The sequence below is a fragment of the Bombus flavifrons genome, chromosome 13 (assembly GCF_040668555.2).
Source record: "Bombus flavifrons isolate JBK064 chromosome 13, iyBomFlav1_principal, whole genome shotgun sequence".
Classification (NCBI taxonomy): Eukaryota; Metazoa; Arthropoda; class Insecta; order Hymenoptera; family Apidae; genus Bombus; species Bombus flavifrons.
In genome coordinates, this window is record NC_138454.1 from 5,227,088 (window position 1) to 5,243,072 (window position 15,985).

The 15,985-nt window shown below is 34.6% G+C and overlaps 3 protein-coding genes across 6 annotated transcripts in view; all 3 read left to right on the forward strand.

The window, feature by feature from the left end:
• Nucleotides 1-52: 52 nt before the first annotated feature.
• LOC138186077 (uncharacterized) lies at nucleotides 53-10,203 on the forward strand. Of its 4 annotated transcripts, XM_069125598.1 has the most exons (6): nucleotides 2,563-3,480; nucleotides 3,559-3,816; nucleotides 4,954-5,272; nucleotides 6,235-6,468; nucleotides 7,797-8,032; nucleotides 8,098-10,203. In XM_069125598.1, exons 3-6 carry the CDS (start codon nucleotides 5,004-5,006, stop codon nucleotides 8,322-8,324), a joined length of 966 nt encoding a protein of 321 aa, XP_068981699.1. In that variant the 5' UTR covers nucleotides 2,563-3,480; nucleotides 3,559-3,816; nucleotides 4,954-5,003; the 3' UTR covers nucleotides 8,325-10,203. The 4 variants fall into 4 exon arrangements, with proteins under 4 accessions (XP_068981696.1, XP_068981698.1, XP_068981699.1 ...); XM_069125595.1 differs by lacking the exons at nucleotides 2,563-3,480; nucleotides 3,559-3,816 and adding an exon at nucleotides 53-409 and having other exon boundaries at nucleotides 8,098-10,202; XM_069125597.1 differs by lacking the exons at nucleotides 2,563-3,480; nucleotides 3,559-3,816 and adding an exon at nucleotides 1,634-2,544.
• A 54-nt stretch (nucleotides 10,204-10,257) lies between these two features.
• LOC138185870 (uncharacterized) lies at nucleotides 10,258-15,206 on the forward strand. The gene is made up of 6 exons (XM_069125184.1): nucleotides 10,258-11,050; nucleotides 11,348-11,643; nucleotides 11,739-12,010; nucleotides 12,597-12,691; nucleotides 12,912-14,075; nucleotides 15,067-15,206. The coding sequence occupies exons 1-5, from the start codon at nucleotides 10,776-10,778 to the stop codon at nucleotides 13,216-13,218; spliced, it is 1,245 nt and encodes a 414-aa protein (XP_068981285.1). The 5' UTR covers nucleotides 10,258-10,775; the 3' UTR covers nucleotides 13,219-14,075; nucleotides 15,067-15,206.
• LOC138185869 (uncharacterized) overlaps nucleotides 14,680-15,985 on the forward strand; it is a 32,899-nt gene continuing 31,593 nt past the window's right edge. Inside the window, exon 1 of the mRNA XM_069125183.1 lies at nucleotides 14,680-15,535. Coding sequence (XP_068981284.1) covers nucleotides 15,442-15,535 — 94 coding nt within the window. The 5' untranslated portion in view covers nucleotides 14,680-15,441. The remainder of the gene's footprint in view (nucleotides 15,536-15,985) is intronic.

Genomic DNA, 15,985 nt, shown 5'->3' on the forward strand with positions numbered 1-15,985 from the left:
TAAAGAGAACGTTGCACAGCTAGGAGAAGGAAGGAACGAGCGAAAGGTAGGAGACTTACCTTTCTCCTAAGATGTACGCTAGAAACTTGTTCCTTTCATTCCCTTGCAATGCACGCAACTAGCACGATCAAGTAATGAAGACGTGACAATCTTGCAGTTCGTTCGCGGAGAATTGTGCTTACGTGACGATAAATTGGTTCGTTTGATTACCTCGTGCATGTGGGCCCGACAGTGCCGGTGAACGTAACATTTGCAGCTGAACATTGAACAGTTTACGTATAGTGCAGTGCACCCTGCGATACATGTGGTTTAAATGAAAAAGGAGTGATTCCGTTATTCGCGTGTACGAAAATGAGAAAGAAGATCGAGCAGGATACAAAAAACATAGAGAAACAAACGGACTTTACAGGTCAGTGGCTTTTTTCGAGAGGTGCAGTGCACCGACGATATTTTGTTTACTCTTGATGGACCAATTTGTATACTTGTGCCAGATATTTTGCTTCCATTCCTGCGAGATATAGTTCGTTTCCAAGCAGCATTATGTTTCTTGTTTCAGTCAGATAAGAATATTTGCGTAGTGTCGATCTCTTTTTTTGCAGAATTGGAAATCTCGAATTTCATAAGTTTAAAATCTTATAGATGGAACCGTTGTGAGATGCAGAGATAGTTTTAAATATGTAATTATTTAATGTAATATAGGTAGCAGTATGAAGGTTAAGTTAGCGTAATTCTTTGACTTTAAAGTGGAAATTTACTGTCTCCAAAGTTTTCGTCATGTTTAAATGTAGATACAGTTACATAATTTTGGTTCGTGACCAAAATTATTTGTATATAGATTTATAGAATCATTATTATTATTAGTTCTCTCATGTAAAGGTCGCGTGATATTTTATCGAGATTATTTAAAGAATTTCAGAGGTGAAAGATCGTGATTATTAGATTATAGATGATTTCCTATATTTTTAAAAGAAAGAGTAAGCACTCGGACAAAAAAGAAAAAAGTTTATCGTACATCGTTGGCCTCTCTTGTCTCTATGAAGGACGCGTAAATACATATACAGGAAGGTTTCGCAATTCCTGACAAATCCAATTTATGATTTTTCTATTGATTGTGAGACTATACCATAGTTGATATAATAGATTTTTTTTGTGATATAACCATTTTTTTTCTCCGATTATTGAAGGTTTTGTACTAAATATTAGAGATGTTACGTATTTAAATTATGAAATAAAATTTGGAATGATTCCATTAAATAATTATTAAAGATTATTATTATTATTATAATTATTACTTATTTTATTATTATATTAATTTACTATCATATTCTTTATTTATTCATTTGTCTACAAGATAAATAATAAGAAAAAAATAATATCTTGGCAATATCTGTGCATAGATCATCAATAGAGGTGTAATCATTTAAAGTAGTTAAAATAAAAAAAAAAGAAAAGATCAATAGAAATATTAAATTTGGAAAATTCAAAGATTATTTCTATTTGAATTTATATATGAATTTATAACTAATTTTCGAACCAATTATTGCCTATAATAATATTTAAAGACTGAATAGATATTTCCTCACTATGAATGATCAACGAAATCGATTTGATAACTTACTGTTAATGTAGAATATTAGCTATCGCCAATCGTCACTTAACACGTTTCACGTTTTCTCGGAGGATTGCACGTTCCTTCTAAACATGCAGTAATTGACGAAAGTGCGAATAGAAACGGACGTCCTCGACTTACTTTTCTCGGTACTTTAACTATGAATGCAATGCATGTGCAATACGCGAGAAAATAGCTGAATTCTAATTCTTCTACGTTTTCATTATTCAAATATTCAACTAACGTTGTTAAAATAGAAACAGAAACGATTAACTGTTAACTAGAGAATATATCGAAGAATTGTTCGGTGAAAGCAATTGTTTTCGCAATGTGCCGGTGACATAACCTCGATGATCTAACTTTCTACATACTATTCACAAGTAGAAAATCGAATTTATAAAGTAATGATAAAATAATAATAATAAATAATAAAATAAATAATAAGAAAAATAAGATATGACGAGATAATTTTCTTTTAAAAAGATAAAATAAATTTTGTTGGATGATTGATATCGAGTATTGTCTATGGTATTGTAAATCGAACAAATGTCTATCGTTCGATTAGAGTGGACTGTATTTTGAAGTCTGAACAAGTTGACAATTGCAAATTGTGTCTTCGATGTTTCGCAACCTCTTATAATAGCTCCTTCGTGATCAATCAGACGGAAGTAGCTTTTATTCATTATGTCATTCTGGAAGTTTCTCTGGTTTATAAATCGATAGCTATTAGAAAATATTACTCGACAGAAATACAATATTTTTAGTTATATAGTTAATCGAAAAATTACATACGAAAGGATTTGGAACTAATTACAAAATTAGATAAAAGAACTATGATCCTTTGTTTTATCCCTTTATCTTTTATGATTGCAACTATGTGTGATAAAATGTTAAAAAGCGATAAAAACTAACCTGTAACAGGAGTATTGGTGTTCGTATTAAGCATTATAGAATTATTTACTTACTTCAAGAGTTCTTTATCCTCGCGTTATTTAATTACATACGAAACTATGAGTCAGATAAAGCAGGTTATTCTAATTTTAAACGAAGAGAAACACTACCACGATTAATTCACACAGAGGTATCTAATTCTAGACACCAATTATCATCGTATTTAATTATAGTACATTATATTTTATTGCTTACTACTTCTATAAAATTAATACAAATCGACTAAAATACCTATTAAATATTTATTAGGTCCGGATATTAAAATTTGGCCATAGAATGACCGATCTCTTATAGATTTGATCATAGGACGATCTTGAACACTCTCGAACAACCTTCAATTTACTTTATATGATATGTATCTAGAAGGCCATGTGGTAATCATTAGAAATCCTTGCATGGCATGATTGCATACTTTAAGTGAATTCGATTCGTCTATTTCAGTTCAATTGAAGATTGTATTTGAATTTGTACTTTTAAAAGGTGAAAGGTTCGAAAGTATGGGAATTACTGGAATAATCCATTATGGTTCAATCAATTCGATAGTGACCTAATGATAATGGGCCTAATATAAGCAAGCACACCGTATTCGATTACGTCTCATTATGGGCATCTATCGATCTTCTTTATTCCTGTCACGTCCGCTGCACAGATGTACCCACTTTCGATGGCTCTGAATACCAAATGAATTCCGTCATATCGAATCGTAAGATCACCCACACGATCTACGTTCTATGTGCGTGCGCTTGTTTTACAAAATCGGTCTGTTGTAAGTTTTTTGTCAAACAATGATCGAATCACGAAACAACTTCATTTTTACGAAGATTTGTTGCCATTCGTAATACGGTAGAACTGCGATTTATCAGATTTAATACGAGTTTGTTACAAGCAATCCGTTACAGAGGATGACATAGGATTTAATGGTATTTTAGGATACTTCGGTAGTTAATTTATTTTAGTTAATCGGATTTTGGAAATTTCAGTTTCCTGGAATTTTGTAGATTTTAGAATCATCGAAAGATTCTCGGAATCATCTAGGTTCTGAGGATACCGAGGACTTCAGAAGAGTTTAAAGATGATGAGTCTCAAGGACTTTCAAGAGTTTGGAATGTTCCTATAGTATGTATAGTATGTGTATTAATATGCATATTAGGAATTCGAGGTCAGAAATTCAGCACCTAAAAGATTCAAGAATCAAAATTCAAGAGCAAAATTCTTGGTTCTGGATTTTGAACTACAGACCTTTATTTTTCAGTCCGGTATAGCGCATATAGCAAATATTCTACATTTCTTTATTATTATTTATATGTCGGAGATGAGAGGACACCGGGGCCTCCCCCCTGAAACTTCGAAAAACCCATAAAAGATTGTAATTAAGGTTTGCAATTGTAATTAAACAATTTGCCGTCATTCTGCCCAATTGTATTTGTGCGAGATTTGTGACAATGAGCTTGGGCTCAAGGCCCAAAGCTTTGTCTAACAAAGGCATGGAGTAACTCTATAGCTCTCCTTAAAAAGGAAATAGTTGCAACACTCGACAGTAAACTTTCCAACGGTCTCTGTCCCGTAGCTCGCCATACGCAGACCCTATCCTTCGAGTAAGATGATTGCCAGATGTCGATGCATCTCCGCAGTACATGTTCAGCTAGCCTGAGGGCCCGTTATAAATCTTAAGATTTAGCTAACTAAAGTCCTTCAAACAGACAAACAGTCTTTGTCCCAACTACGAGAAGGTAGAGGAGACTTATTGTCCAACGGACGGTGTCTCCCACCAGTAACTTTCCCTCGAGGGCGGCTAGCATCCTTTCTAACCACCGATATGAAGATTAACCAATTAGCAGCAACGCCAATTTCCCTCACCTTCTGAACGAAGGCTATCCTCGACGAATCCGATGACCTCGTGTCCTTAGACACACCTCAATATAGTTTTTCCTCTGTGGCATCATCGGGACGGAAACTCATTCTTCCTTGCGACCTCATCGACGAAAAGAGTAAGACCAGTGAATATTACGCGTCCAATTTAGATTTCGTGAGCACGTACATCTATCATCCCGTTGACCGCAGATTCATTATTGAACCTAGGATCATTGTCATTAGTTTCTCGAGTGTCTAATTACCACGGTCACTTGTCCAATCCTGTAATAATCGTATTTGCACTAGTCAATGTCTTCTCTATCGCATAACGGCACTGTGTAATCCAAACGAAGATTCATTTCACTCCCCTAATCCTAAATCATAATGTAAACCCGACATATATAAGTAATTTTTTAAGACATTCTCCTATAACAAGTCATAAATTTAAAACGCTGAAAAGTATTTCGATCGATGAAAGTGAAAAGAACATTTTATTATTGTTATTAAAATAACAAATGTCGTGAGCCTGTGTCTGCATTTAGATGTGGAATCGAAGCTGCGAACACTCCTCGAAGATGGAGCAAGCACTTTCATGGACTTTGAATGGCTACAACCAGAATTACCGTCGTTCTTCGACGAAAAAAAGTTTCGCCTTGGACAGCAGATGTTTTATAACAACGCTTTCACCATGATGATTGCCAAACTATGTGGATTATTATCTTTATTCGCTGTACCGTCGATCAAGGACGTTTTAATATTCACCAGACAGAGTGGCACATCGTGTGCTGCCTTTCGCAGATACGTATCCACCATTCTACATAATTGGGTTTGGTATGGAAAAAGAGCTGGCATAGAAAAAGAGTAAGTACACCTAACAACGGTTATTTAAAGATCATACGAGAGTAACATAAATATTTTTTTCTCATTTTAAAAACACTTTTCAGTAATTGCAGAAACAAAAAATCTGGTTTTCAACTGGGCAGCAATTCATCTACTAAAGAAGTTTTAATTTATTCATATAAGATACCTCGAATAGTGTCAAAAAAATTTCAAAAATGATAAATGAAAAGTAAATCATTTTCCTGCGAACCAGTAACTTACTGATTCAGTTTCTCGGAAACGCGAGGCGTGTTAAGAATACCGTTTTCTTTAAATAAGTTTCTATTCTTATCATTTGTCGCTATTTATAACAGTAACACTTCCAACGCGTGTTGACCATTATCATTAAATTGACGCTTTGAAACATGTATAGTAACGTATTCAACATCGTATCGAAATGTTGATTTTTTTACGAATTCTGACAAAGTGTCCTGTGTACGAAAATATGGATGAGGGGAGAATCCATCGGGTACTCGTCGTTCATTGACATTCAAGGAATCATCGAACGCGTGCAGTGTCGGTATTTTAATCGATTTATCTTGCCGGATATATATTCCTGTGTAGACGAACGAACGGAATAATTTCGTGTCTGGGAAAGTCCAAGATATTCAACACGAGTATCATACATATTTTTTCAATAAAACCCAACCATATAACATATATGCGTATAGAATAGAATAGTAGAGTATCAAATGGAAGATTCGATCGTAAGATTCAACTTAGTTCTACCGTAACGTAAGCGTAAATAAGAGAAAATAAAAAAAAAGAGGAATAGAGAGAAAAATTAAACGATTTAAACTAAGTAGATTTGTTTGGTATGAAATATTAAAAAAGATTGATAGATCGATACATTAAAGACGAATTAAACACAAATTTTGAGTTCATTCTGAATAAGATCTTTTATAAGAATAATATTTTTGCTTTTTCTCTTTCTCGTTTTGCAGATTTCTCGAATCGCTGAAAATCGTACGGAAAAAACACTGCGTAGCGTTTCGAAGAAGTTCAGAGGCGGGGCTGAACAGAGTCTCGCAACTGGATATGGCATTGGCTCAATTTGGATTCATGGGTTTCACCCTCGTGGCTGGTGACTATCTTGGGGTGAATAACAGTTCCGAGGAACTGGAAGGACTGATTCACTTTTGGCGAGTCATTGGCAACATGCTGGGCATGGAAGACAAGTTTGTAATCCAAACATGAATACTTATTTCTTTTCAAAATCTTAAAATTAATTTCAATTGAAATTTGTTTTCTAAAGTAACGAAGAGAATTTATGTCAGTTCAACATTTAATAGCTATAGTAGTAATAATAGAAATGGTTGGAATGTAGATATTTATGCAAATTTATAATTACATAAAAATTTACAGAGAAATGGATGTAAATAAAAATGTTCGTTTCACTAAATTATATTTATATTTCACAATTATATTGTAAAGAACACTTTGCATATTTTGTATATTTTTATATACATATTACATACACTTCTAAAAATTTTAAATTTTCCATAAATGCATAAATTTAGTAATAAATTATGAATTGTTGAAATGGATGTGAAAAGGGCAAAGAATTTTCTGTGTAAATAATAAAGAGAATGTTGTACAAAAGTAATAGAGCTAAGATCTTCTACATGTATAAGTAATAAGGATAGAGCCCTAGAATCAAAAAAGGAATTAGTAAAGAAGTGTATAAAGGAAAGAGAGAGAGAATGGGGAATGGTCAGGAAGGGAAAAGAGCAAGAAAAAGAAAGAAGGGATTAGAAGAGGTGAGAAAAGGAGGGACGCAGATAGAAACAGGAGAGGAGCAAGAAAGGATGACAGCAGACGAAAAAAGAAAGATTTATAGAAGAAAAAAGAAAGAGAGAAACAGAAGAGAGGGGGAAAAGGATAAGGAAATCCAAGTATAATATACACTACAGAAACATAGCCAAAGAAAAATTACAAATAAAATTAAGTGGAAGGACAGAAGAATACTGGCAGGATTCAGATGCGGAGACGAGACCAAAGCAAGGGAATACTGGAAAGGAGAGGGGGAAAAGGATGCAGACTATGCAGAAGGAAAGAAGAAGACCTAAGACATGTAATAGAAGAATGTGAAATAACGGGAGGACCAAAGGACATAGGAAAAACGCTAAACGAGACTGGAGAAGGTTTAGCAGGACTGAAAGCAATAATAGAGAAGAGAAGGGCAAACGACAAGAAGGAGGCACAGCAAGGAGGCTAAAGACCAAAGTTGCAATAGTTTTTAGTCACTAGTTGCTAATTTATAGTTCCTAACTTTTAGTTTTTAGAGGTAGAATAAGCAAGGTAGTACAATAGAATAGAATGGAAAAGAGGGGAGATAGACATATAAGAAGAAAAATAGACATAAGAGATGTAAAACCGAAAGTTCGTCCAAAGCCGAAAGGCACGGACTAAGTAATAATAATAATAATAATAATAATAATAATAATAATAATAAGTAATAAGGATAGAATTTTCTATGTAAATAATTAAATACATCTATCCATAGGTACAATCTTTGCACCGGAAGCGTGGAAGAGACACGGGCTCTTTGCAGACGACTTCTGGACGAGGTTTTTCTCCCCTCACTTGCCAATGGTAGCAAAGATTTCGAAGAGATGAGTCGTATTTTAATAGAATCCCTATGGCCGGTGAATCCTTATATGGATTCGAGTGCTTTCATTGAATTCACATTCATTCTAGCCTCCACTGCCGCCACGAATAATAATCACTCGTTAAAAATAGGTAAATCTTCTACTATACAGACGTAAATTGAACTTAGTGTATAAGCAAAAAGATAATATTTTTAGATTCATCAAGGATGTCGTGGTACGGTAGATTTATCTTGAATGTTCAACTAATTACACACAAATACCTATTAGCAACTACGTATTGGTGGTCCAGATTCTTCAGGGCGTTCTTCAACAGCCAAATGCGGTTGGCCATCTATTTAACGGAAAATTTACCGTTTCTGGCGTTCTGGAGTTATGGTATAAAACACTCTTACGTCAATATATACAAATACCGCGTCATCTGACCTTAAATGTGGTAATTATCTTATAAAATAATCAAAGAGTAACAATTACCTTTTTCATCGAAAGTGTACATAATCTGACGTAAAATGATTCTACAAACGTATAATGTATTCTTAATAACTTATAATTATTGCAGTATATGTATTTAGGATATGCTTTGCAGTATTTTTAGACTCGTAACATGTTCGCAAACTCTACTGCGATTCTCGGATTTTTATGTTTTCGTTTTATTCTTTTTTTTAACAAACAATGAGATTTTTTAAATCTTGAGAGAAATTGTAGTGGATAATGAAGGTATTACTTCCCTGTAATTTAAGAAATTTGTTAGTAACAAGAAAGAGAGTCGTGTCTAATATGAACCAAAAAATCTAACAGGGTTAAGGTCGATTTAAGACAAAGCTCAATTTAGAAAATAAGCGATATATAATAATAAGATTAAATAGTGCTGTGTAATTCTTTCGGTACCTGCAAAGAAAAGATTTATTACATTTATTACATGTATACTTAAAAAGTAGTTCTTATGACTGTATTTATAATTTTATAACTTTATATTAACTACTCAATGTAAATATAGATACAGTAAGCTACAAGTTAAAATTAAAGGAACGCTATCTGTCTTTGTATTAATAAATTGATTGAATGAAAGTGTGATGTGTGAAGTTGGTTTCAGACGAAAGACAATGACCCATCGAGCGTGCATCATACCCGCTTACACGAAAACCTTAAAAACTGTGTAATATTTCCACGCAACGTATTGTAATTTTAGTCAAGTCTGCCTTATCTCTCGCATCATGACGTCTGGTAAGTGTTCCTTCTTCAGGCGAGACTACAACAATACTTTCGCACAGATTGTAAATCTGTCGTTCAACCAGTATTTCATTCGAGATGTTTCTTCATCGTTTATTTTCTTTACAAACAGATATTCTTGGTAAACATGAATATCTAATTAAAAGATTATCAGTAATCGAATCTCAGATCGGTGTATCTCAAGCGACTTGAGCAAATGCACGAGTAAAGCTTACGTCCAGAGACAATTAACCTTGGATACTATCCACGACACTAAAATAAACATGATAATAGAACAGATGTATAACTCGTTGGATAAAATATGATTGCGATTCTATCGACAGTAGTATGAAACGTTGCGTTTCTATTTGCTAGATTCTTTAACTTATTAAGAAGGTACTTTGATTTAGAATGCCACTTTTTACATATTTTTAAAGATTTTTTTGTATTATTTCTTGCACACATATTTGTTAACGCTTGAAGAATATTCAACGTCTTTTTCAAGTGAAAATAATCATTATTAATTATTAGTTATTAGTTACTAGATATTAGTTATCAATTATTTGTCATTACATGCAAGCATTGGAATAATTGGTTAGAATTGCATAAATGCAAAGGTATTGAAGGACGTAAACAAAGTAATTTAGATATCGTTTTGCCAATGTAGAACAAACATAGTAGAATAATAGTGTATGTTAAATGAGAAGTACGTTAAGTGTAATCTAAAAATTTTAAGCGTATTTATAATATAACAATCATTTTAGGTTCTTAAGTCCCTCAAATGCTTTTATACGAGTAAATTGTATGGGATTTCGGTGCCAATTTTTCCATGGAACTGCGCCAATAGAAAGTCGAAACTCGTCACGTGATTTCAAATCTCGACCTGAATAATTGCGCTCCAACCTCAGAGAATTGTGTTTTTTTTTTCTTTGATAACTTCCTGTTGGTATCATCCTCGATGAACGTGCATAACAATGATAATACGACGTCGCGTGTCGCCGGCAATTTTACGTTTTGTGATTTACAAAATTGAAAGATAAACAGTAGTTTGCATATTTCTTAACAATTTTACGGACAACATTTTCCTTATTTTTAGGATGACGGAATAATTGAGATTCCTTTTATTCGAGTGACTCTATTATTCAAAAAGATGTAGCGTTCTTTCGACAGTTTCGATATTCTGTTAGGTTGATGCATATGAAATATCGTTTCCTCCAAATTAGCTATCGACGTATTAAAGAAGAAGAAATTTACTATAAATCGTATACGTAGGTATATTGAATGTTAAGAATCTTCAAAATTTCTAATAAAAAAAAAGAATTTAACGATTAATCATCAACAGGTCCATTCTACAAATGTTTGACCTGTGGAATTTTCACTTCTAATTTTTATAAATCTGAAATAATAAAATCAATAATTATTTAGAAAAATGCATTGAATCACGCGAAAAGTTTTTGTTTTCGTTAAACGCATGATCTTTTAAAAAAATTACGTTAAAATTTTATTTAAGAAAAAAAGAATTTCATACGTATCAACATGAAATTATCCAACAAGTATACGACGTTGTTTCATTTTGATGTAAACTGGTAATTCTAGAAGACATTTACAGATAAACCGACGAAGATTCACTGAATGAAAAATATAGAATAGTACGTTAAGATTATTGAATGTCGAGCAACGAGTGCAGCCGGAGGAGCAACGTAGTATTTAAGAAAAATGCAAGAATTCCATGCAACTGTGGATGGGAAGTGAGATTCGGTTACGGTGTCGCGGTTACGTTGGCCATCTTCGAGGCTAAACGTTTTTTCATGTTGATCCTGGAGATATTTGCCGAATGGCAAATCATTCGATTCGCAGGTGGTCTACGACCAGTCATATTTACGTTAATAAACGTCAGCTTGGGTTTACCGACTGCTCTAATTACTGTACGCAGTATACGATCGTAAGTATTTTATTATAACATTATACAAATCTCGTACATAAATAATTTAACGGATGATAATCGAATTGTAGAGAATTGCATATAAACCTCATACAAATTTAAATTAGTATATGCAATCTGTATTTTAAGCTAAATTTTTTTTACTGCTTTGGATTTTCTAAAAAATCTTATATCATCTCACGTCTTACATTATACACGGTTGTAGTAGTATATTATACATATATTACGTATAGTAGTATTACACAGAATTTATCAATAAGATTTCATCAATTTTATATCAATTGTTTCTTCTTTTAGACGAAAAGTACCACGCTGCTGCGCGGAAACAAGACGAACGCTAAAATGCTTGTTAATAGTGATCGCGATATGCGTCATAATGAACGCGGCTACTCTGGTCTCCATAGGATATCACATGAACGTCAGACAAGAAACGTTAATCGACATTTTCAACAATTCGATGCAATTGTACGTGAGTGCATCGTCTTACAAGTACGCGCTCGACGAGATACAATTCATCTTTCAATGCTGCGGCCATTCCTCCTACACAGATTGGTTTCTCTTTGACTGGCAGGTGAATCCACCATTCAAAAATGGTAACTCAAAGCACGGTATAACAAGTGTGAACAGAATAGTTTAAGAATATTGAATAACGTAAATAGTATCAGAAAAATATTCCACGATCAGGGAGTAGACTATGCTTCGCGAGATGAAATGGCTGTACAAAGTCCAGTATCTGACGAAGAATATAGAGATCGAAGTGTCCCGTTTAGCTGCTGTAATTTACGTGCAATGACACCGTGCGAACACACGGAGATCTTGGAGACTGACGTGAAAACCATAAATACGAATGGCTGCGTCGAAGTCGTTACACCTGTCATCCTTAGGATCGTCATCGTCGCTTACGTCATGACCAGCACGCTTGTAATCATTCAGATCTTCTTAGCCTTCTTAATTACAAAGGTAGTTTTAATTACAGTATAAATTTCTGTTGTTACCGGAGTATGTTACTGGATGTTTATGCAAATTCGTAAATACTTTTGCAAAAATTGATAAAGAAGTGAAACTTGAATAAAAGAAAGTATATCTTAGCATTTATATTTTGTAATACGTATTTTGTATTCTTTTTTCTCTCGTTCATTTTATTTTTTGTATTTTATATATCTTCTCTTTATCCCTCTAATTGGTATTATATTATGACAGTTGTTGCGTTAACCATTTCGCACTAGATATTACATATAAATATGCAAAGTATGTATGTAAAGTACGTAGGTAAAATAGACTTACATTTCACTACGTTATGTTTTCCTTATAAAAACCTTGGGAAAAAAGGTTCCTATCATTAATTGATAAAATATAATTTTTTCCACTGTCTAAAGAAAATTCAACGAAGAATTAGTTGTAAGAGCTAACAGAGTTCTCTGATAGACTCAATGACAATCTATTTACTTTATATGACGAAATATTCAATGACAAAGTACAGTATCAACAGTGAGATGCAACTGGATTTTTAATTTGCTCAATTAGATCTCTTGGATCTTTCCTTTAGATCATACGGAAACTTTTATGCGGAACGTGTCTCACGTACCATTTTCCAAAAACCTTCGCCAATGAGTCCACCAGCGCATCATTAGATGCTACAAGGTAAGATTCAATTAAAAAGATAAATTTCATCATTTTTGTAACGTTCACGTATTAATACGATATAAAATTCTGTATTTCCAATAATACAGTTCTTCTTTATAAAATAACACCGTTTAATAATAAATTAATGCTGTAAATTAATGCTATAAAACATGTAAGAAAAGATGTAGCCCAATCCACTTTTCCTGTCGATGCTTAATTTCATTTTTCTATTATTCAGTTCGGAAGCAGATGGACGAGACCCCAGCACATCCTCCTCAAACTGGGAACAACAACCGAAGTCTACAAAGAAACGCCATAAACGTATACGAAGCAGCAAACGCATCCCATCAAACAAAAATACTTATCCAAGAAATAAAAGCAACTCCAAAGACGATTCTACTTCCTCGTCGCCATTCGACTCTTCGCGTGGGACCAAATACTCCAGTCGTATCTCTAGAATCCTCGATGCCGCTAGAATCAGACCAAGTACCCACGAGGAGCACACGATATTCAAGAAACGATTGGGCGACGATGGAACGCGTTGAACAAACGAACTACCTATCATTCGCGTGTTTATTCCATCCGTCGTACAAATCAAATCACGTCACTGCTGATGTTTTACGAGCGTTTAGCTACATATATTCGCGTCTAAAAAAAGCACGAGCGGGTTAAACATGGAATAAACTCGCGTTCTCGAAGAATCGGAATAGGTATAAAGATCATTTCCTGGAGGAACAGCTGGTAAGCACTGCAAAGCGAGGAGGATCTTGTCGATGTCTGAAAACAGAATTTTCTGTCTAAGATATTCGAAGAAGACTCGAGGAAATTTAATCGAAAGACGGGCTACAATTTTGGAAATTATTGGATGAAGAAATAGGAAGACAGCTGTTAAGAGGTAGCTAATTATTATGTATATATAAGAAAATAAAATTCACTCCATGTTATAAGAAAAATGATAATAAACGCGTGGAAGAGGCGTTAATACACTAAGAGACTAACTATGCGTCTTCAATAACGATGAAACATAAATTCTGTGAAGAATATTCAAAGAAGATTCGGGGAAATTCGATCAAGAGACGAGATGAAATTTTTTCGATATTGGAAAGAGAAACACGAAGAAGAATGATGATAAACACGTGGAAACGGCGTTAAGACACGGCTAACTACGCGTCTTCGATAACAATGAAATACAAATTATAATGATTAGAAGTAAGCGACGACAGCGAAGAAGACATGCGTGGTGGGGATCGACGAATCTTGCGTTTAGTAACACAAGATCGTCTACTGGAGTGCAGTACGATTCAAAGCACCGTGGAAGGCGCATTGGTAAAGTCGCTAATCCCAAGTTGCATATAGATATAGTCGTACTACTTTGTGTCTTTAACGAAACGACTCGTAGCAGGTTTGTAAAATTCTGTCTCACAGATTTTGCATACGTAGGATTTCATTTAATACCTAGGATTAATTTGGTAAGACGTAGAACATAATATCGTATAAGTCAGACTTGGAATCTTTTGTAAATGTGTAGAGAGTCACTGCAAAAAAGAAGCTTATCAAGGATCGTTTGATTTTTTAAATTCTTGAAACCAATCGGAAATCAAATACGTAATCACAATTCTCGGAATTGATGGTATTTTCACATTTGTATGATAAAAAATTCAATTGAGTTTATTATTTCCGAAATACATCGGATAACATTTCTTAACTCTAAATTCCAATATTCCAAATATAATACATACATACAATAATACCTTATAATGTAAATGAAAGTACCGAAACGTATGTATGGTACGATATTAAGATGTAAATAAAGTTAGAATTATACAAATAAAAGCAAAAAATCTCTACAAATTGATTCGTTTCTCATTCGATGCGAGCGCGCGAATATCTGAACGCCCCCCACTCTCACGCTTGACAAACTTCGTGAGCGTTCGTGCGCACTTCGGTTCCCACTAGAGCTGTTCGCGATTCTCCGTCTCATTTCGGCAACGCTCGCACCATACAGGCGCGCGCGCCGGTTAGTTGCAAACGCTGTCGGTTCAGTCAAGAAGCGTTAGCTTGCTAGTAGTGATCATTACGGTTGTTACGTTCTTTGTTAGTAGTCGGTTATCCGCCACTCTGTCGATATCGTAGCATGTGCCCACCAGTTCACAGTCACGTATACGTCTACCTGCCACACCACCAGCCCCATAATAAACTCGTCTCTTACGGCTACCGTTAGGGTTGCCGTGACACCGTGTCTGTTTTGTGTTCTTTCCTTCTTGAAAAAAACCGGTAACGCCATCGTTTACATTCGCGAGCTGTCCTTTCATCCGGAGAATGTCCAGGCTATAACTTAAGAAATCTTCATTGGTGTGCATAGTGATAGCATGATTTTTTCTTGGATATTCTAGTGAATTTGCTCCAAATTGTGGCATTCGGTGGGTGAGTTCGCACGTGGTTGAATGATCGGTATACATGCGTTAAGCACGACCCACGTATTTTCCGTCCGTATAGTGGTGCTAGTTGATCGAACCTAAGCGGCGCGATCACACACAAGAGATCAACGAGAAAGAAAGAGAAGAGTTATAGGGGGAAGAAAAGGGCGGCACACGCACGAAAAAAGAAGCGATCGAGTGAACGGAACAGAGAGAAAGATCGGGGACAAGATACGAAATTGCGAGGGCAGCCGAAGACCGTGAGACGAAGAGGGAAACTAGTTAAGGAGTAAGATAGAAAGAGACAGCAACAGAAATCTCATTTCGACCGAGTAACTAGCCACAAGCAAGATGAGCTGCTGCACGAGTGCTCCGATTGTAACCCAAACCTGTGAGACTCTTCTGAGCAAGTGCGAAGTGCCGATCATCGACCTCGCTCACATGGGTAAGTGTTCGTTGTTCTGTTCGAAGTTTTTCACTTGTTCAGCGTTAACGCTTTGGCGAGCGGATTATGGATGAATATTACTGAATCGTTTGATGCCCATATGCCTTTAACAGTAAATGTTTGTAGCATTTAGGTAAATGGTATGTTAGGTAAGGTTAGAAATGTTATAGTTAGGAATTTTATGGGAAAGTTGTATGTATTTAATCATTATAACTTTGTTATATATTTAGTATAAAGTAACGGAACCTGTGAAATTATAAAGGTATAGAGATTGTACTATATAATGAAAATTATGCAACTGTGAAACATTATAAAAGCTGTATCGTATAACCAACAGTTTTAGAAGCTATGAAACTATTCAGGATATAAACGTGACGATTAACCGAGTTTTCAAAAATTTGTAGAATGACCCAGCCATCTGATCACGTAGGTTAAAATATCTTATCTCCA